The 23369-nt window shown below is 25.7% G+C and overlaps 1 protein-coding gene across 1 annotated transcript in view; it reads right to left on the minus strand.

Moving 5' to 3' along the window:
- Positions 1–23369, minus strand: part of LOC134832733 (neural-cadherin) — a 180766-nt gene that overhangs the window by 118848 nt on the left and 38549 nt on the right. Inside the window, exons 3-9 of the mRNA XM_063846864.1 lie at positions 19882–20332; positions 17956–19192; positions 17699–17890; positions 11694–11884; positions 8164–8353; positions 4052–4234; positions 151–340 (exon numbers count right to left, since the gene is read on the minus strand). Of these exons, the coding sequence (XP_063702934.1) occupies positions 151–340; positions 4052–4234; positions 8164–8353; positions 11694–11884; positions 17699–17890; positions 17956–19192; positions 19882–20332 (2634 nt within the window). The remainder of the gene's footprint in view (positions 1–150; positions 341–4051; positions 4235–8163; positions 8354–11693; positions 11885–17698; positions 17891–17955; positions 19193–19881; positions 20333–23369) is intronic.

The raw sequence follows: 23369 nt of genomic DNA on the forward strand, positions 1-23369 counted from the left end.
CTCACGAAATAATTATAATAATTATTATTATTGGTGTGTCAACGTCGCGGCGATTCACGAAAGAAAAGATGAAATTTGCGTAAAATTCCAATTTGACGAATATTTTAACACGCAGAATATAATGAGAGATAATTGAAAGGACAAACTCACCTGAATTGGGTTGTTGATTGCTGTTGGGACGAGCGGATGGTGCGCCGTCTCTTGCCTCGACTTCCAATGCGTATGCTCCTTGCTTTTCACGATCGAACACGACTTTTGTGAAAATCTCGCCGCTTTGCAAATTAATCTCGAAATAATCTTTGCCTTCGTTACGTGGCGAGTCGACGACATAATAGTACACCTGAAAGGGAGAAATTTATTGTAAAATGTGGTAATTTTTATATTTTTTTTTTTCGTTATTAAAATGAATTTAAATTAAAAGTGTGTCGTCGTCGTCGTTAGAGATGTTAATTTATCATTTCATGAAGTGAAAAAAATAGAAGAAAAAAATTACAAAAAGTTTTCGGTAAAAAAAAATTTAACCACGTGGTTTTTAATTAATTTAATTTAACATTTAATTATACCCAGTTCACATTATGAAATTTTTTTTTGAATCTGAAAACAAATATTGGTTGAGATGAACCCAATTTACATTTTTAATATTTTTTTTTACCTAATACACATTTTAAATTTTTGTCCCAATGCAACTTTTGAAAATTTTAACCACGTGACATTTTTTTCTATGTAAATTTAACCTAATGCACATTTAAATATTTTTTCAAATAGAAATTTTATTTTAATTTATTTAAAAAAATTTTTTTTTGACCCAATGCACATTCTAATTTTTCTTTAAAAAAAAATAAAAAATTAAAAAAATAAACCACGTGACTTTTTATCTATATAAAAGTTTAAATCTCAAGAAAAAATTAGTTTAAGTTATTTTAAAAATTTTATCCCATTGAACATTTAAAATGCACATTTTTTTAAATTGAAAACCCAATGCAAATTTTTTTATTTTTTGTTTTAATGCTAATTTTGAATATTTTAACCACGTGACTTAAAATCGTAAAAAAAATCCCATATTTCTCTTTGAAATGCTTTAAACAAATCCCTTTGAGAAAATGGATTTTATGACAATGAGCCCATGAGAAAAATCACCTGCTTCACACAATCGAGCAACGAGAGACAATAAAATGCCAAAGAATTTTAATTCCTCGAGCTCGCTGCATGACGCTAACTATGCAAGAAGAAAAGTCAGGTAGGTGCTTCAGCAGACACAATTATATTATAACATATTAGGAAAATTTTCAACATCGTTTAATAACAAAGCTCGTACCGACGAAGAATATGTTAAAGTTGTAATAATGAAATTTTATGTCTATGAGCGAAAGAAGAAAGCAGCAAAAAGTGACATACATAACAATAAATGAAAAGTCTCTTTCCGTCTCTACTGTATTTAGGTGAGTGTGTCAGAATAAAAGTCTAGAGAGGTAGAATGAAACGATGCGGTTAGAAAATATCACCCTATGTGTCTATAATTTGGAAATGTGCATTTGACATGTTAATAACCAGATAAATTGCAAAGAGATGGAAACGGAAAAGATAACGCTCGACGTATGTTTTTGTTGTGTCACAATAGGTGAGTATGAGCATGATTTTTATGGAGAAGGAAGATAAAATTAATAGGAAACGGTTTTGAAGTCTTTTTCATTAAAAAAGAATGAATTTTTGGCAGGATTTGAAGAATTCTGAAGCGAATTTCTCAGTTGATCTTTTGTTTATGCTTTTAAAAAAATGCGCGGGAAAAAAAGGCGGGAATTTGTATATGAAAAATTGGCAACCCTGCACGTCAAATTAATTTTATGTTTTTAAAATTTTGACAGTTAAAGAAATATTTTGGTTAAAATTTTTAATAAACTCGTAAATAAACAAATAATTTAATATAATTTTATAATTTTTTAAAATAATTAAATTAAAAATAATTTTTTATTAAATTAATTTAATTAAATAATTTTAAAATTAATAATTTTTAGATTAAAAAAAATATTTTTAAGTTATAATAGAAATTGAAAAAAAATTTAAAAAATTTAAAACTTTATGTAACGTATTTTTTTTTAACAAAAACTGCATTTTCCGGAAACTCATACAGCAAATTTAACTTCAACCGATGACATTCCAGACAAATTTCTCAGAAACATGTCATAAATGTAAATGCAAAAATGATGTATTTCATATTTTGTAAATGTTTACTCTTCTTAGAATCAAGTTGATATGTAATTAACTATCAGCACGTTTACTATATTTCGAATCGATGATAATCAGAAATTTTTAATGCAAAAAATTTCGTTTGAAAAAAAAAGTAAAAAAAAAATATTCATTAAATCCATTCCATAATCCCATCAAAATAAATTCTTATCAAAAATTAAATTAAATCGCGAGAAATTCCCCCGAAATGCTTCCAAAAACCGCCACAAATGAAATATCCAATGACCATTTATCGGAAAATCTGCATTCTGCATATCTTTAAATTAAATACGCATTTGATACTCTCGAGATGAAATATTTTATTTGATTTGGGAATTGCTGCACACATTTTTGGTGCATTCAATGTGCATCCAGAGAGATATACAAAGAAAATTTTTGGGTTTTGTGGAATGATGATTATTATTATTATGAATTCTTGCACAAAATTGTTGTCTGTGTTCTATCAGGAGTTGCGGCGAACCGAAAATGATTCTTCTTTGTGAGGAGTCTCCTTCTAATCTGATAAAAATTTAAGATAATTTTCTGTATGAGATGGAATTTAGTGCATTAACACTCAGTTTTTGTGTCAGAAAATGGCTTACGGGGAAGATTCACTCAATCTTCGTCTTGTTAAAAAGTATCCTTAAGTTACATTTTAAAGTCATTTTGAGAAAAATATTTAAAAAATCATGAAAAAATAATTGTCTGTCTGTTAAAATAGTTTCTAAATATTTAAAAATTTCAAAATGTGCATTGGGATAAAAAATTCAAATTTACACTGAGCAAAGATGTAAAATTTGCATTGGGTAAAAATTATTTTTTCTGTTAATTTTTAACTCTAATTAATAATTTTTTAATTAAAATTTTACAAAAAATAATTCTTTAAATTTTTTAAATGTGCATTGGGCCAGAAGTTCAAAATTTACTTAAGAATTTTTCACTCGGCTTATTTTTTTTTTAAATTTAAATATTATTTGAGGAAATCAAAAAATGAAAATTTTGTCACAAATTTAAAAATAATTTTTAGGAAGATTTTTGAAATGTGAACTGGGTTAAAATTTAAAATGTGAATTAAGGTTAAAATATAAAATATGCATTGGTCTTAAAACATGAAATCTGAAATTTGAGAAGCTTCAAATGTGTATTGGGTTTAAAAAATTTCAAAATTCTCTTTACAGAAATTTTTAAATTGTGCATTGGGCTAAGTCACGTGGTTCAAAAACGAAATGCGATACTATCTAAAAAAAATTCTCTTCCCTTTTTTCTTCTTGAAAAAAGAGCAAGAAAAGGGAAAAAGAAGCAAAATTCCTAAGCGTCTTATTACATTTTGTTACAATGTGTTCACGATTGTTTTTGCAATTTACAAACAAACGGAACAACAAGAAGGAAAATGATCCTAACACATTTTGTGTTAAAAGACGTGATAATCAACACTTCAGACACTTTGTTAATACCCATGTTGTTGTATTTATTTTGCTGCCTGGCACGCCCCGAATTTCCATTAAATTTAATGCATTTACAGCTCGTTTGCCGCCTGTACGGAAATGTTGCTCAAAGTAGCGAGGGAGTGAAACGCAAGAAACACCTACATAGCAGCAGCAAAGTAATAATTCTCGGTAAATAATAGAAGTAACGAGAAGAGCAATAAAGCCCTTCTTGTTTCAATTTCTCTCTCTCGATGAAATTCGATTACTTCACGACACGACGAGTTGTTTTAAATTAAAATTATCGATTCTGCAGCAAAATGTTAACTTTTTCATCAAAATCTCATTAAAATTGCGCGACGACGACGACGAGATGCGAAAATTTTCTTCTTCGTCAAACTTACCTGATTATTCGGGAAAGTGCCGTCCTTGTCGATGGCATTCACTTGCGTTACTTTTGTGCCAACTGGTTCGCCTTCGAGCACAGTTTCTTGTTCACGCTCGGTAAATAATGGAATTTCGTCGTTTACGTCTTCCAGCATGATGTAGACCGTTGCTTCAGAGGCCAATTGTTGTGCGCCGTTGTTCTGTTCGAGGAATGAGAAAGGAGAAAAAAAATGAAAGAAAATCAATTTTATATTATGATAATAATTGGATGCTAATTGGATCGCAGCGAAAAAGGAAAAACTTTTGCAACCTTGGACTGTCCTTTTATTCGTGAGAGCATTAATCTTCTTTTACTTTTGGCACGGGATTTTGTGAAAATAAACATTAGAAGGCGTAACGTGAGAGAATGGAGTGACAAAATACCATTTTTATTCATTTTGTGGCGAAAAGTGCTTCAGAAGGCTTAAAATTTGTATGGTAAGTGCCCTTTGGAGTAAAAAATGGAGATTTTTAAGATTTTTTTTTGACTAAATTTGAAAAAGTTTTTATTATATTTTTTAAATATTTAAAATAAGTTTTTAAATATTTAAAAGCAAAATTTGTCAAAAATTATAATTAAATATTTAATTAAAAAAATAAATAAAATTAAAAAAAAATATTTTAAATAAATAAATTTACTGTTTCGAAATTCATTTAATTTTTAATCAAATTTGAATTAAAATTCATTTATTAAAATATTTTTTTTTAAATATTTAATTTTAATTAAATATTGCATTGCTTAAAAAAATTTAAATGATTATAATTATTGTTTTAAAATTATTTATAAAATTTAAACTAAAATGATTTTTAAATTAAAAATTAATTAAATTTTTAATAATAAAATTAATTCAATAAATAATAATAAAAAATAAAATAATTTAAATAATTATAAAAAAAATAAATGAAAAAAATTGAAAAATTATTATTTAAAAAAAATATTCTATAAAAATTTATCAATTTTAAATTTTATGAAAATTAAAATTAATTAATATATTTAAAAAAATAAATAATTTTAATTATTATATTTTAATGTAAATTTTATAAATAATAGCAAAAATTTTGAAACAATAATTTTAATTAATTTTAAATTTTGAATCATTTTTAATTTTTGAGTTAAATTTACCCTTTTTATAACTAAACATTTGTTCTTAAACTAAACTGCACTTTCCTCATTTATTTTTCAGAGGATCTTAAACGAACGTAAATTATGAGTGACATCGTACAAGTACTTGGAATTATTTACTGAAGTAACACAAAGAAAATTTATCATTCGAGAATTTTTCACACAGCAGAAAAAAATGTAGACTAAACGCGATATGAATGAATTTTCCTCCAAGCTTTGCAAAAAAAAACGTCCTTTGAATTAATTTTCTTACAAAAAAAAAAGAAAAAAATTCTTCTAATGGAGACGCCTCGTTACAAAAGTGAAAATGTTTACCAAATGACGTCTTTTCTAAAATTGTTTTTCTTTCGCAACGTTCTAAAAAATATAATTTATCATGATAAGTAGTAATTCATATTAACGAAGAAGAAGAAAGAGTCTGTCTTTTTTTATTATCATACATTTATATACCTAGTTGGTAGTTCGTAAAGCCATCCAAGCCGAGCAAAGATATGGAAAAAAAATGAGAGAAAAAAGACGCGCGAAGCAGCGTCACAACTCGGTTGAAGTGCATTTTTTGTGCTATTGCTGTCTTCCGTACTAAATTGCATCGCCTTAAGGACTTTAAATGAGTTTTGTCTAAAATTACACAGTGCACGGAAAATCTGTAGGAAAAATCTAGGACAGCTTTTTTGCGTTGTTGAACGAGCGTTGTGCAAACTTTAAATTTGATGGAAAAAAAATGGAAGAGAGAATCGCACGGAAACATGGCCATTATAAACAGAGCCCTTGAGCCATCGGAAAGTGGTAAAATTTTTAAAATGGATAATTTTTTATTCAAATGTCACGTTGATCAAGTGAGCTTCTTGCTGTCTTTATTTTTTTTGCTGTTACGAACTTATGGTAGGATGATGTACAAAAGATTGAGTTTTTACATAAATTTCAATGGAATCGTTTTTCATTGGGCGATTTCACGAGACGATTTATGAGATGGTAATTACTTTTTTTATAACATTTTTTTTTTTATTAAAATTGTCTACAAATTTCATTTAAAATAAAATTGAATTAAATTTATTCAGTAAATTAAAATATTTTGAAATTTGATCTCTAGATCAGTTTAGATCTTTCGTTTCAATCTCAAGATCGATTTTACAACTTTGAGGTTATAACGCCATCTTGAAATATTGATTTTATTTTCATAAAATCTTTAAGTTAGATCTTGAGATCGATTTAAAAAATTTTGAATTATGCCGCCATCTTGAAATTTTGTTTTATTTACAACATCTTAAGATTTTTAAGTTAGATCTCGATCCCGACTTGAAATTTTTATTTTATTTCTTAATATCTTTAAGTTGGATCTCGAGATCGATTAAAAAATTTTGAGGTTATGCCGCCATATTGAAATATTATTTTTATTTTCATAAGATCTTTAAATTAGATCTCGAGATCGATTCAAAAAATTTTGAGGTTATGCCGCCATATTGACATTTTGTTTTAATTTTCTTAAGATCTTTAAGTTAGATCTCGAGATCGATTTAAAAATTTTGAGGTTATGCCGCCATATTGAAATATTATTTTTATTTTCATAAGATCTTTAAATTAGATCTCGAGATCGATTCAAAAAATTTTGAGGTTATGCCGCCATATTGACATTTTGTTTTAATTTTCTTAAGATCTTTAAGTTAGATCTCGAGATCGATTTAAAAACTTTGAGGTTATGTCGCCATCTTTTAATTTAATGTTCATAAGATCTTTAAGTTAGATCTCAAGATCGATTTAAAAACTTTGAGGTTATGCCGCCATCTTGAAATATTGTTTTTATTTTCATAAGATCTTTAAGTTAGATCTCGAGATCGATTCAAAAAATTTTGAGGTTATGCCGCCATCTTGAAATATTATTTTTATTTTCATAAGATCTTTAAATTAGATCTCGAGATCGATTCATAAAAATTTTGAGGTTATGCCGCCATCTTGCATTTTTTTGATTTTTAATCTCTTCATATTTTTGTCAGACATTTCTCTTCAAACAAAATCCTCGGTAAACCGCTTGTTTGTTCCTTTATATTTGTTTTATCATTACCACTCGTCTAGTTACTGAACCATCCATATTTGGATGCACATACAATCATTTATTTATCCACTTGTTCTCTAAATTACACTGCCGCAAGCAACATTTATGCCATATTGTTCCACACTTTGCATTTCGTGAAATCGCAAGGATGACAACTGTTTGTTTGTTTACCTCTCTCTCTGCGATAAATCGCACACAGCTTGAGCGTTGCGGGAAACAAATATACGTGCTACAGTTTTCATTTGCACGCGCATTTACATATGAAACGAGACTTCAATATTTACGTTTTCTCACACTCTGTCTCTTGAGAAGCGAAATTTATGCGAAAAGACAAATCAGTCTCACATTTCAAACGAATTTCATTGCATAATTTTTTTTATTTTATTTTTTTTTTGTGTTGAAGACAGAATCAAAAAAAAATTATTGATGATTTTAACTCGAGGCGACATATTTTAAATTAACAGACAATCAACAAAAAAAAAAAAATATGTCGAAAATTTATTTTCACCGCGAAACTCATTTAACTTTTTGATTTTTCAATTACTTGATTGATGAAAATTTTAAATTTATTCAAAGGTATGCTTTTATTACCTCATCCTCATCATTACGGCTCAAATGTTCAGCGAATTCTTAATTAGGATCGTGCGGCGACGCTAAAAACCTCCAGCTACCCGTGTAAAAAGGAATTTTTAATAACTGTAATCGTCGTTTTATAGTTTGAGCTTTTATTACGGAATATTTTATGTAATTTTAATACGGGAAAATTCGCGAAACGCAAGGACGTTATAAAATATTCAATAATAAAGAACAGCATAGAAAATTATTTCCGCGATGGTTGCAAAAATTTTACCCTTAAAAACTTTTTTTATGAGCATCATGAAAATATTTAAATATTTGAAAAAAAAAAAATTACTTACCTCAACACGAACTGTTAAATTATACTCCTTTATGGTCTCAAAATCGAGCGGATGATTCACTTTTATGTCGGCCCACGTATCGCCATTGTCAGGCCGTTGTTGCAGATAAAACGTGTGAAATTTGTTGGTTTGCGCCGTCGAACCGGGCATTAAGCGATAGAAAACTGTCGGATTGTTCTCGATTCCAGAGCTAAATTTTTTTTTATTTATTTTAATTTTCAGGTAAGGAAAAAAAAATAAAAAAATCAATATTAGTAAATTAAATTAAAAAAATATTTATTCAGTGAAAATGTAAAAAAAAATGTTTTTGTAACGCAGGATATTTTTTAAAACGTGTACTAAAATAAATATTTACTAAACACTGGTTGTTGGTGACGAAAAATCAACTGTACATTACAAAAACATTTGTTTTGCTTATCCAGTTGTATGAAAAAATCAACAACAAGATTTTTTTAAATGAAAAAAAAAAAAATAAAAAAAAATTTTTTTAAAGAACGAAAATAAAAATATAAACAAAATTGTCCACCAAAACGGAAAAAAATCATAGTTTGCAAAAAATTTATTTTTTTGCAATTTTTTTTTATTTTTCTTACTAATAAACCCATTTTTTGTGTTGAATTCATGCCAAATCAAAAAGCAAAAATTATTGACATGACAAAAATTTATTCGTTTAACAACAAAGTACAAAAATATATATTTTACTATATTATGTTATATATATATTTTATAAAAAAAAAATAAAAATAACACACACACAGAACCAAAAAAATGATGATGATGTGTGATACAAAAAAAAAGAGTATACACCAAAAATGTACGACACGCAACAATATTTTATAATTTTTTTTTTATTATTATGATTTTTTGTCGCACGTCAGAAGGACGACGAACGCAGCGACATCAAAAAACAAAGCGAAAAAAAAATTTTTTTTTTTTTGAGAAAATATTTTTTTTTATATGGATGATGCAGATGATGCATTTTTTCACTTCACAAAAATTTTTGTCGGATTTGTTCGAGTTGATAGTCATCAAAATTTAACACAAAAAAATTGCTGGTACCTGTTTGGATTGGTTTAGATCAACTATACATATTGATGAAATATGATGAAAAAATATTCTACTTTTCTACGAAAAAAAAAAATGAAACAAAAAAAAAATACAACAAATATGAGAATAAATAATAGCATGTCATCTCGATAATTGAACTGAGGTGTGCAGAGTTTAAAAATTGGAGTTTATGCGAATGACAGAGCAGACACGACGTAAAAAAATTGATTATTAGATTATGTGAATGACTTTTTCTGCGAAATTGGAATTTATTATTTTTTATAAAAAAAATTCGAGAAGAATTAAAAGATTGGATGAAAACGCCCAAACACTTAAATCATTATATTTTTTTCGCGCGGCCCATTTTTGCCTCCCTCGGTGCACGCAGCGATAAAAGCTAATTGATCATCATCAAAAAAGTGGTTAATGAGTAAAAAATTTCTCTTTTATCAAAAGATTTAATGACTCAGCAAAATATAGAGAAAAAAAAAGTGAACAAAGAGGATAAAAATGTTACTTGTCTGATAAGATAATTTACTTCTTCATTTTATTGCCGCTCTGCCCGTCGAATGAGTTAAAGGAGAAGCAAGACAAAGACAAACATTCCAAATCAAACAAGAGTTCGACGATGTAATTGAATGAATAGTTTTACGATAGGCTCGTCGATAAATTCATTTATTATGGTTTGATGAACGAACGGAACGATGCGATGATAAGACGAGTCAAGAGGGATGAACTGGATATTAAATTATGTATGCAAAAGATAAGATGTGGCTACTTTTTTTTTTTGCTTTTCTCTTCTGTGTTTGTTCAACGAGAGAGATGTTCGGCTGAAGAGTTAAGTAAACAAACAATCTACGATGACGGGTGAGTAGTTTAATGAAATTGTAGGATGGTGCAGAAATTGTTTGTCGGAAATCGGAAAGAAAAAGAGCTGAAGGCTCTGAAAGTTGTTTTAAAGTTTGGAAATAACTTGAAGATGTTCATAATTGCTTAAAAATCAACAAGAAATTTTATTTTAATAAAACTGACAGGTTTGAAACATTTTTTAAAGCTGAAATATGAAAGCTGAGAAAAGAGCTAATTTTTAGAAAAACTGGCCTAAAAAGTTTAGTTTTGATAGTATTGGACTGGTTTCAATTGAAAATCATTAAAAATTGATTTCTTGAATATTTTTGAGAAAGTTAGTGAAAAACTGACAACTTTTTTAAAAGAAAATTTGAAAAAACTAAAATTCAGTTTTAATCAGTCTTTAAATATTTTTTGAAAGCTTCCCAAATGTGTAAAATTCAAAATGAAATTTTTTTTAAACATTTTTAAGCAATTATTTTATAAAACTAAGTCTTTCCATAACCTCAAAAATTTTAAATTCAAGAGCTGAGAAAAAAGCTAAAATTTGGAAAAATTGGCCTAAAATTCATAATTTGGGTAAATTTGTATTTCTTTCAATTTAAATTCATAAAAAAAATATTTTTTAACATTTTTGTGAAACTTTAGTCAAAAACTGATAAACTTTTCTGAATATTCCGACAAAACTAACTTTTCTGAAAAAGAGCTGAAAATTGGCCTAAAATGTTTATTTTGTATAGTTTTGGACTTGTTTCAATTGAAAATCATCAAAAATTTATTTTCTGAAGATTTTTGTGAAACTTTAGTCAAAAACTGATCGAATCTTCTGAAAAAACTAATTTTTTCGAAAAAGAGCTAAAAACATTAAAAAGCTAAAACGAGACTTCCTATCCATTCTAATCATGCATGAAACTCTTCTCATCATGTTTTAATAAAAAAAATTCGTAAATGAGCATCTGAACAAAACCAAATCGATAGATATTGAATTCAATTATTCCCTCTTTGTTCATTTACTTCTCTCTTCTCTCCATACCATCATCTTATATTTATTGGATTACCTTTTTCCGACAATTCTCTTTTCATTCACTTGATAAGAAAAACTATTTTTTTTTGCGAAAGACAAAAAACAAACAAGGGAGAGAGACGATTTGTTAGTTTTGTGTGTATTTCGGTCAAATACGAAATTTTCTTTTCGCCATGGAAGAAAGGAAGAGACGAGAACGAGAGGTGATAACCATATTTTGTGTATGCAAAGAACAAATAAATGGTACAATCGCTCGAATTGAGTAAACAGAATCATGTTCAACTGCATAAATTATGGTAATGGTAATTGTGTGAGAAGTTGGACATTAGGCACTTGTCGATGAATTCATAAGTAAGAGGGCTTATCGCTTTGTTTTCTCTCGTTCAAATAATTGAGCAATTTCGATGAGATCAGAAAAAACATAAAATAAGAGATGACACAAAAAAAATCTACTTGAAGCGTTGATGAGTAAAAAAAATGCAAAATAATAATATTCACACTTTTTTAAAAATAATTTTTCGATATCTACAAAATGGACCCAAAAAACAAACATGAAGAAAAAAACATAAAAATGCATCTAAAAAAATTTTTTTTGTTAGTTTTAACAGACCTGGCTTTAATTGAAGCAACTTTTCCTCCAACAGGCATATTTTCCTTAACATAAATTGGACCATAAACAACTTGATCCCATACTGGCGGATTATTAGCACGATCAACTACATCGATTTGTACTTCTACGGTACGTTGTAACGGCGGATAACCTTTATCTTGTGCCATTGCTTCGAGTTTATACGTTTCTTTCTGTTAATTTTATTTTTTTTTTAATTTATCGCGCGAGCAATTGACACAAGACACGTCGCAGGAGAGGAGGAAAAAATTCAAAAAACAAAATCAAGTAGTATCAAAAATTCTTTTAGCGATACTTGATAATTTTTTTTATGATAAAAATCCTCGAGTCAAAATTTCGATATGAAAAAATGAAATAATGATCGGGATTTTTATCATTTTTTTTTAAATTAACTACAAACTAAATATTTTTTTTATTTAAAAAAAATTGTTTAAAAAAATAAAATTTTTATTTTAAAATAAAAAAAAATTCAAAAATTAATATTTTTTTTTTAATTTTGATTTTTTTGCAAATTTTTTTTTTATATATAGCACACTATAAGCCAAAAAATTCTACGATTAGCGATACTGCATTTTTTTAACCCATCTCTCGGGTTGTTACATAAAAAAAGTTGAACCTCAAAAATTGATTGTTCAAAAAAATTCACACGTCGTACAAATTACACAAAAATTCTTCTCAAAAAAAATTGTGAATGCCCCATAAATGTTTAAAATTTTTGGTTTGGTGAACAGTTACCTTGTTTTTTTTTCATTTTTAATTTTTTTAGTAATTTATTTTGTTTGTGTTAGTACTTTTGTGTGTTTTTTTTTATACAAACCTGGCTTTCAGCGATGTAACAACAGTACCAACAGTGACATTTTCTCTTATATGAATCGGACCATAAATAGTACGATCCCAGATTGGCGGCTTATTGTTACGGTCGACAACATCTAAGTCAACGTCGACATCAGCATACAACGGCGGAAGACCTTTATCAGAGGCACGAACCCGAAGGCGATATTTTTCACGCTAAACATCGCAAGGATAATGGTTCGTGTTCATTCACAATATTATTCGTTTTTTTGTGAGAATATTTTTTTTCAAATTCATTTACACACACAGAAGACGTTTGTAAGTTTATTTTGTATTTTTTGTGTTTTTATGGAATAAAAAAATAAAGAAAAATAATCAATGGATATTTTTATGAGGTTAAGATTTTTTTTTCTATATAATAAAAAAAATATATTTTTAAATAAAAAAAAATTAATGTAAAGAGGATGGGTTAGTAATTAATTTTTACTATACATTTTTGTTAATCTAACTACTGTTAATGATTTTTATTTACTTAAAATTAAAAAATAAAACATGAAATTTAAAAAAGTAATTTTTTAAAAAATAAAAAAATATAAGAAACACAAAAAAAATAATAAAATTATAAAAATTAAAATAAAATATATTTTTTAAAAATAAAATCATTTTTAAAATAATATTTTAATTATTTATTCATTTAAATTATTATTTTAAAAATTATTTTATTTTGATAATTTAATTTTAAATAAAATAATTTTTAAAATAATAATTAAATAAAAATTTTCATAATTTATTTATTTTAAAATAATAAATTAATAAAAATTTTCATAATTTATTGTATTTAAATTATTAATTATTTTTAAAATAATAATTTTAATAAATAAATTATGAAATTTTTATTATTATTATTTTTTAAAATTAATAAAATTTTTCATAATTTTTTTTTAATTTTTAATTTTTTAATTTTTTATTAATTTAATAAAATTTAAAAATAATTAGGTAATAATTTTAAAATAAAAAATTATGATTTTTTTTCAATTTTATTATTTTAAAATTATTTAATTTATTAATTTTTTTAATAAAAAAATATTTGACGGTTTATGGTTCAAAACATAATAAAAATGTATATGAAACTCAAATCCATACAAGTTTTTCATACAAGTCCCTTACACAAGTTGTATAAAAAATGCAACTTTGTTGCAACTCTCTCCCAAAAATATGTTTTCATATACATTTCTATTCATGAATGAAACATAATAATAAACATAAAATCCATAAGGAACGAAAACAACAACAAAAACACGACGTAGAAGTTACTATAATATAATAAAACCTTCGTCAGCTAATAAAATAAATAAAATGAAAGCTCAAATAAAAAAAAAAAACATTAAAAGAAAAAATAATAGCATAATGTATGAAGAATCATTAACAGTAAGTAATGTCTTTATGTAAATGAAACTCTTGCAGTCGATTATTTGTTCTACACAAATTTTTATAGTGTTCAACATTACTATATATGAGTAAGTAAAGTATAATAAAAAAAAATAATGAAACAATAAAATATTTTATACGGAGTTATGTTTAATTTGTATTTTTTTTTTTACAAAGAAGGCTGCAAGAAATTGCCATGATGATGATAAGGATTTTTATGGAGGTTTAGTTTGGCTACCACAGATGCATTTCTGTATTAATTTTAATTTTTTTTTTGTTAAAATGGATCTCAAGATCTACGTCGAAATTTTCAAAAAATCTCGAATGGAATAAAATTAATTTACTTAATTGGACAAAAAGCGATTAAATCCTTTCTTTCTATAACATACAAAAATGTTATTACATTATAATATATACAATTAATGATATGATAACGTATGTTATATATTTATATATGATGTCGCAAAAACTAACATAAAAATGGGGAGATACTTTGCTATAATTTAATTAAGTAAAAGACAATGAAAATACGATGTCAACAAAGAATATAAGGTTATTGACCCATTTTTAGGATTATATCAGGAAGATTACTTAGCCCTACTCGTAACTTTTTTTTTATGATAACGATTATTAATATTATTATATATATTAATAAAATAACTTACAGGATTGCAATCCTTAATAAACGAAATTTTATTGACACGATTTTTTTTATTCCCAAAAATATTAAAGAAAAATTTTTTATATAATATTTTCATACAAAAAATAAATAAAAAAATTAATTGTGCTCTAAATAATAATTTTTTAAATATTTAATTTTTTTTTAAATGAAGAAAAATACAACAAAAAAAATTTAAAAAAAAATTTTCAGGACAAAAAAATTATTTCCTTTAAAAATAATCAAAAATCTCTACAGACAAACACTTTTCATGCATTTTCATAATTTTTAATATTAATCAAGATATATAAAAAAAATATTTTTTGGAATTTTTGTTGGTAAAGGTGTGTCGTTTAGTACAAGAAAATGTTCAATTAAATGAAAATGAGAAAAAAAAATAAATTGAATCAATCAAAAAATGTTGACATAATCATTTATTTTGACATGACAATGCTTCGCTACACACATATATAATAATAAAAAAAAATAGAGAAAAGTAAGCAGGATTAGGAAAATTCTATTAAATTCTTTTTTTTGAGGGGATTGGGGATAAAATTATACAAAAACAAAAAAAAAGTGTCGTTAATAAGTTGTGTTTGTGTCACTGATGTGATGGGTGTGTACAAAGTTTAGTTTTAAAAGTTAGGTAATACAGGAAGAAGGTTTGTGCAATTTTGTTAGCGGAGGATTTTTGTGCAGTAATTAACATTTATATGCCAAACAAACAGTCGCGCAAAGAGAAAATGTCGAACGACACTCAAAAATATCAATTGGTCGTTCCAAAATTTTTCGGAGAAAATGTCAATTGTTGTACTTTTCTTCGGTTTTCAAGCCATTAAAATATTTTTAGCCACTTTATAAAAAAAAAATAAAAAAATCGAGAGGGCAATGTTCGAAAAGCAACAATACAAAAACAAATCGTTGCTCTTTGTCCCTTATTTTTTTTTTGTTGTTAAAGGTACGTGAACTGTAAGAAGCTCTTGGTTCCGTGCCAAATATTGATTCGCTAGATTCGCCTCAAAAAATATGTTTTCTTTTCGCAAATCCGATAAATGAGTGAATTATCAAAAATGTGGCTTATCTCAATATTTTTTTTATGTTTTGTCGTTTGCCAATAAAATTGACCAGACAAACACTTTTAATATTTACGTTACTTTCGTGTATAATTTTTTGGCTTAATTTTTTTATTGCAAAAAAAAATATTTTTTTTTATTTATTCAAAAATCAACAACAACAACAAATAGTCGATGGCGCCTTGTTAGCAAAAAATTTTGACGCTTCAAAAAATTTAGTGTTTCTCGGTCGGTTGTAAATTTATGATAATCATTACAAAAATCAATAATCGAAAAAAAATTCAGTACAAAAAAAATTGTATATTAAAATGTATCATTAATCATTTCATTTCAAAAAATTGTGAGAAAAAAATCACAACATCAAAAAATTAAAAAAAAAATGCGCAAAAATATTTATTTATTTTTTTTGAGGATTAATTAATGACGTTTAAGTTTAGCGCTTGCTTGTTTTTTTTTTTAAATATATGAGAGCTATATGACATGACAGTTAAAAGTTGAAGTGAAAAATATAAGTTTGTGCCGTAGAATATCAATCAATCACATATCAAACAACATAAAATCATACATAATAATGTGCTATATATAATTATAATTTTTTTAAAATTATTTTTTTTTGTTTTAAAAATTTTTTATTTTTTTTTTTTTGCTTGAATTTGCATGTTTTTTGAAAATAAATAATTATACGGTGTTTGGTTTCATTTTTTCGTAGATAATAATTAATAATTTTGACTTGAGATGGAATTTATTTATTTTTTATTTATTTTAATTTAATTCCATCATTTCTGTCAAATTTATCATTATTATATTTTTTTTTATTAAATAAAAAAATTCAAAAATAAAAACAAAACGCAACAAAAAATATTTAAATGTGCGCTCAAAAAGAGAGAATAAAGCATCCTATTTATAATATATAGTGAAAAAGTTGGTGCGATAAAAATTCAAAAGTCAGTGCATTTTATTTTAATTTTTTTTTCAAAACTTAATTTTGCTTTAAAAATTCAATTTTCAAACTGAGACATGGTGCGTATATAAAATTAAGTAATTAATTAAAAAAGAAAAAAATATTTTCTATAAAAAAAATTGACACGGTGCTGACACGACACTTTAACACGTCAAATGTGTGAGATATACAACAAACACGGGGTGAACATTTATTTTTAAATTATTTTGAAGTTCTAAAGCGGGAATTTGTTTAAATCTACTACACGAGACCCGATACTTAGCCAATTGTTTTTTATTTTATTTTATTTATTTATCGCGAAGGGTTCTGCGGCAGCCATTCTTTTATTGTTGTTGAATTGAAATTTTTTGTGTTTCTTATTTTTTTTAAAATTAATTGTTAATAAATTAATTGACTTTATCCTTCTTTTTTATAGAGCAGATTTTTAATTAATTATTTTTTTATTAATTAAAATTAAATATGTGTTAAATTAAAATTAATATTTTTTTTTAAATAATAAATTTTCTATGTTAATTGCTAAAATTTTTTGTTAGTTTTTAATATTAAAGGAACAATTAGCCAAATATTTATATTTAAAATTTATTTAATTTAATTAAATTAAATTATTTGAAAAATGCAATTTAATTAAATTTAATTTTTTTATTAAAAAAATTAATTAATTTAAATAAAAATTTTAATTAAATTATTTTTTTAAATTTTTTTAAATATTTTTTTAAAAAATTTTTTAAATTATAATTTTTTTCAATTAATTAAAATTTTTTTTTTTAATTTAAAAATTTTATTAAAAAAAATTAAAAATTTTTTAAATTTTTTAATTTATTTTTTTTTTTTTAATTTAAAAATTTTATTAAATAATTAAAATATTTTTTAAATTTTGTTAATATTTTTAATTTATTTTTTAATAAATAAATTATTTTTAAAATTTAATTAAAATTTATTTTTTTTTAATTTAAATAATTTAATTAAATTAATTTTAAATAAATTTTTATTCGAATTTATAAATTTTAAAATATTGGCTAATTATTTTAAATAATTTAAAAATTTTTTAAAGGTAAAAATGAAAAGTTCAACTTACATCAAGGGCCTTTTTAAGTATAATCCATCCAGATTCCGGTTGAATATCGAAATATTGAATGTCTTCGGGGTTAAATGGAGCACTCAAAGTATACACAATGGCGCCATTATTGTCAGCATCTTCATCAGAGGCAGATACACGGAGAATATTTGTTCCGATACTTGCATCTTGTTTCACGTTTTCGACGTATTTCTAAAAAAATTGAAAATAATTTAAGTTAAAATGACAAAAATTGGATAAAAATCAAAAAAACTTACTTGACGATCGAACAACGGAGGATTGTCATTAACATCAGTAATTTCAACAGTAAATGAGCAAACACCTTCCAAACTGGGTTCACCCTGATCTGTCGCCTTAACCGTTACAGACACAAATTTTCCGTCATCTCCTTCACGATCGAAAACTTTGTTCGTGGAAACTTCGCCCGTTTCCTCGTCAACCGTGAATTTGGTGCCTTTTTGATTGGGTTGTTGCACAATCGAGTACTTGACTTGCCCGTTAACGCCCTTGTCTTCGTCTGTGGCTTGAACTTTGATCACGGGACTTCCATTGGGAGCGCCCTCCTCAACTTTGGGGTAATAAGTGCCGCAATCCTTGAACACGGGCTTGTTATCGTTGACGTCAGTGATGAAAACAACAACAACTGCTGTCGATGTGTGGATGGTTTGATCTCCGTTTACGCAACACGACCCATCATCCAATGCCGTGACATTCAATTCGTACTTGTCCCTGTCCAAAGAAATGGCTTTGCTGTGTAACCGAATGACACCCGTAATTTCTTCAATAACAAACTGCCCGGAATTCGTACCGCCGCCCACAAAACCGAAACGAACATTGTCGCCGTCTTTGTCGGAAGCAACTACCGTCGTTACGAGCGTATTTGGCCCCGCATTTTCATCAACGTTCGGCGTGTAAACTTGCTGCGAGAATTTCGGTTCTTCGTCGTTTTTATTTTTCGTGTAAACTCGAACTGTGGCTGTGCCTGTCTTCGAAGGTTCGCCTTTGTCTTTTGCTGTGACGACAAATTCGTAGTAAGCGTTGTTGTTGTCGGCATCCAATTGTTTGTTGTTTACGATAATTCCGCTCGAATCAACGGCAAAATGATCATCTGACACAAGATACTCGATTTCGGCATTTGAACCGGAATCTGAATCCATGGCTTTGACCTTGAGAATACTCGTGCCCAGAGGAATGTCTTCGTCGACGTTGTGCGCTTGATAGTCGGGCAATTCGAATTTTGGGGCATTGTCGTTGACGTCAGTAACGCGAATTGTGAGTTCGACAGAAGTTGAGAAGCCACCGGAATCTTCAGTTGCCGTGACGACCAACGAATAAACGTGAGGTTGGCGTAAATCTTCAAAGTCGAGCTCTTTGGCGAGTTTGACGATGCCTGAAGTTGGACCGATGTTGAATGTTCCTGCGCCTTGTCCTTGTGCCTTGAGAGTGTAGCGGATTTCACGATCAGCGAAGGATTTTGCTTTCACAGAAATGATGCTGAAAAAGACAAAAATAAATTGTAAGTATTTTTTTGGTAAATTTTTAAAAATTAATTTTGTTTTTATTTTATTTTAAATTTAAAAAAAATATATTTAAAAACAATTAAAAATGATTAATTAATTTAATTTTTTAACAATTTTTTATAAGAAAACTTTTTTTATTAAAATTAATTTTTGACAAGAATTTTTTTCAATAATAGTTTTAAAATATATAAATTAATATAAATAAATTTAAAAAAAAAATAAATAAATTTTAATATATTTTAAAAATTTATTTTTAATTATTTAAATAATTAATTTTTTTATTTAATTATTTTTTTAAATTTATTTATTTTTAATATGTAAATAAAAAATTACTTAAATTTTAAAAATTAAATTAAATTTATAAAATTTCAAAAAAATAATAAAAAAAAATTAAAATACTAAATTTTAATTATTTAATAAATACAAATAAATTAAATTTAAAAATGTATAAAATTTTTTTTAATAAAAAAATTAAAATTTATTTTTATTTGAAAAATTAAAATTTTTGTATATTAAATATTTTTAAATAAAAAAAAATTAATCAATAAGAAAAATAATTTTTTAACTTTTATTTTTTAAATAATTAATTTTTCGAAGAAAGTTTTTTGACGAAAATTGTAAAATAAAATTAAAACATCCTTAAAAATACAAAAAAAAACTTACTCTGAATCCTTTTTCTGATTTTCAGGAATCTCCGCCTCATAACTCGGCATATAAAATTGCGGCGCACGTTTTCCTCCTACAATCGACAATCGCTCTTCCGGCGTACTTTGGAATCTCCGATCATCAACTTTGCCATTTTGATCTTCGGCTTTCACATACAACACGTATTCCATATCCAACTGGAACAAATCTGTACCTCGCGTGCGAACAACGCCCGAACGTTCGTCAACTTCGAAACGACCTCCGGTACGATCGCGCACAATAAAGTAATGGATATTGTGATCGGTGTCAGGATCGCGAGCTTGCAGAGTAAAAACTGGGGTATTCGGCGGGGCATTGAGTTGAACGACAGCCTGCATCGGTAGGGGACGATTAATGAAGTACGGTGGTTCGTCGTTGACATCCTTCACGAGAATTATTACGCGTTGATTGTCGGTGTATTTTAGGCCTCCTGCGAAAAAAAAGAACAAAAGAATTTTTTAGAGGAAGTTCATTGAAAAAAAAGGTAATTTTTGTTTGAAAAAAATTATCACGTGCTTCAAACCCTTTTTATTAATTTTTTTAATTTTTTTCAGAAATGACAAATAAAATAATTTCAAAAATTTTTAAATCAAATTTAAAAATTATTCCAATTAATTCAAACCAAGCATATAAACTTACGAATTTTTTTATCACAATTTTTTTTTAAATAATTTTTGATTTTTTTAAAATTATTTTTTAATTTTTTTTCATAAGTCCCAAAACAAAAAATGTTAAATTTAGTCCCTTTAGATTAAAAATTATTTTTAAAAAAATCCGTCGAGGGTAAAAATGAACAAATTTAAAAAAATGCCTGTTTATCACTTTTTATAAACTCTAAAAAGGCGCTTTTAAAAAAATTCAATAAAAAAATAATAAAATAATGAATTAAACAACAGCATGTCTTTAGGCGACAATCGATAAGCGCTCTACTTATAAAATTTATTTAAAGCATTTTCTTCCGTTTTTTGCTCCAAATGGCATTTTAGTTCCCAATAAGTAACAAAAAGCGCTTAAATCAAAATTTTTTGCTTCACAGACAGTTTTTTGTTTAAATATATTTATTTATTTATTACTTCTTGAATTGAATTCAATTGAATTATAACTGTGCTACCGTTCTTGTATTCTCTTGACAAAACAATGGCCTATGAAATGAAATGAATTAGGAAAGAAAAAGGAATCCGTTCTTTTATTCTCTTTTTTTTTCTTTTCATCTTCACTCCATTCCTCACTCTATTATTTTTTTTATTTTTTTATTATAAAAAAAAAAATTAAAATAAAAGCAAACATGACGACCGTCGATTATTACTGCGCGATAATAATGTTACGGCATGCATCATGTGCAAGCGTCTTGTTAATATTTTATTTATATATTGTTAAATTAAATTAACGAGAGCGGGCACAAGATGCGAAGACGAAGCAGTTCGAAAATAGAAATATAAATTCCATTGTAAGCTGACAGTTATGATGTTTGTTTGCATTATTTTCATTATTATTTATTTATTTATGGAAGTATGGAACAATTATTTTTTACACTCTCATTTAATTCAATGTACGAAAAAAAAATTAAATTGATTTTTTTTTTAAATATGTCGGCTACTGTTTGTTTGTTGATCCCACTCCTCTCGCTTCACAACAATTGATTTACAACTTTTTTTTTATTTTTTTTTACAGTTCAATGAATTATTTCAGCAAAGATACAAAAAAAAAATTTAATGAAAAAATGTTCCGGAGGAAAAAAAATCAAAGCTCATCAATAAATAACAATCCGCATAAATAAATTTTTGTACATATTTTATTGTTTGCAGAAATTCTGCTGATAATAAATGAAAAGACTGAATGAATGATGAACGAGCACATTAATAAAGTGAAACGAATGAAGGTGAGTTTGCCCTTTTTATGTGTGCAATTGCAACTTTTTTTCTATATTCATCTCGTGTGTCATGTCATGGTTGTCAATCAAAGGGGCTTATAGTGTAATTTATATATGTTGCGAGGATTTCAATTAGTGTGACGAGTTGATGTTGATGAAATGCGGAGTTACGGTAAGGAATTTTATTTAAAGTTTTTTTTTTAAAAAAAAAAAAATTATTTTTTTTTATAATTTTTTACCACATTTATATTTTTACTAAATTATTTATTTTTAAATTTTATTAAAATTATTTTTAAATTTTAAAAAATTTAATTTAACAAATAAAAAATTTAAAAAAAAATATTTTAATCAAAATTATTAATATATTATTTTTTTAATGAAGTTATTTTTATTTATTTATTTTTTTTTTTTAATTTTATTTATTATTTTATAAAAATATTTAGGTTTAAATTTTTTTGTTTTAAATAATAAAAAATTAATTTTATTATTATTTTTAAAAAATTATTTATTAAAATTTTAAAAAAATTTAAAAAAATTAATTAATTTATTTTTTTTAAATTTCATAAATAATTTTTTTAATATATTTTAATATTAAAATTATTTAATTTAATCTAAATTTAAAAAAAAAATATAAAATTTAATGTTTTAAATTTAATACATATTTTTTTTTTGTAGAAAACTTACAAAAAATATGATATAATAACATTAAATAATACCAAAACAAACTTTTCCTCGTTATTTTTATTGTTATTATTTATGTCTGTGTCAATGTTATGCCAACGAAGCGAACCAAGGCAATGAAATGATGCAAGTTTGTTCTATATTTATTATTTTTTGCTATTATTTATTATAATAGTTTGTTGAAACAAGTGCAGCATCATCATTTCTCTCTCTTATTATTTTATATATTATTATTTTTTATTATTGTTAAATGTTTTTTTCCTTCTATTAATAGAAATATGGAGAAAAAATATTATAAATTGTCTTTGCTTTACACTTTAATAAGGAAACAAAAATAATATTTAATATTTATTTAGAAAAAGAGAACCAAAAATATTCTTTTTTTCGTCTTCCTGTATAAATATTAAATAAATTATTTTTGTATATACAATTTTTTTTAATAAAATCATTAAGTATGGCATCATAGTGAAAGATGTTTATATTTATTTTTTTAAATAAGTGTTAATAAGAAAGAATTCCATAATGATACGCTCTTACTGTTGACAAGTACACAAAAAATGTGAAGAAAAAAAAATGTAAAGTCATGTCATTGTTTAGATTATCCGAAAAAAAAAGTTATGAAAATATCCCTCGACAAGGCGACATGAAAAGATCAGACAAGGCAAGGCAAATGTTTATGTTACATTACATAACTTTGGATGAGGAATGAGAAAAATTGAAAAATGTTATTATTAATAATAATATTGATACAAAACTAATAATACAGTCTGAACAAAAAAAAAGTTTTATTCCCTTTGGTTTAGATAGTTTCTCGTATGAATGATTTAATTTAACTTTATTTTTATTTCAGGATGAACAGAACATAAAGTCAGTGGTAGCGAGTTATTTTTTTGGAATAAATCGAAAAATGGTAAGA

This window comes from Culicoides brevitarsis, chromosome 2, assembly GCF_036172545.1.
Source record: "Culicoides brevitarsis isolate CSIRO-B50_1 chromosome 2, AGI_CSIRO_Cbre_v1, whole genome shotgun sequence".
NCBI classification, from domain to species: domain Eukaryota; kingdom Metazoa; phylum Arthropoda; class Insecta; order Diptera; family Ceratopogonidae; genus Culicoides; species Culicoides brevitarsis.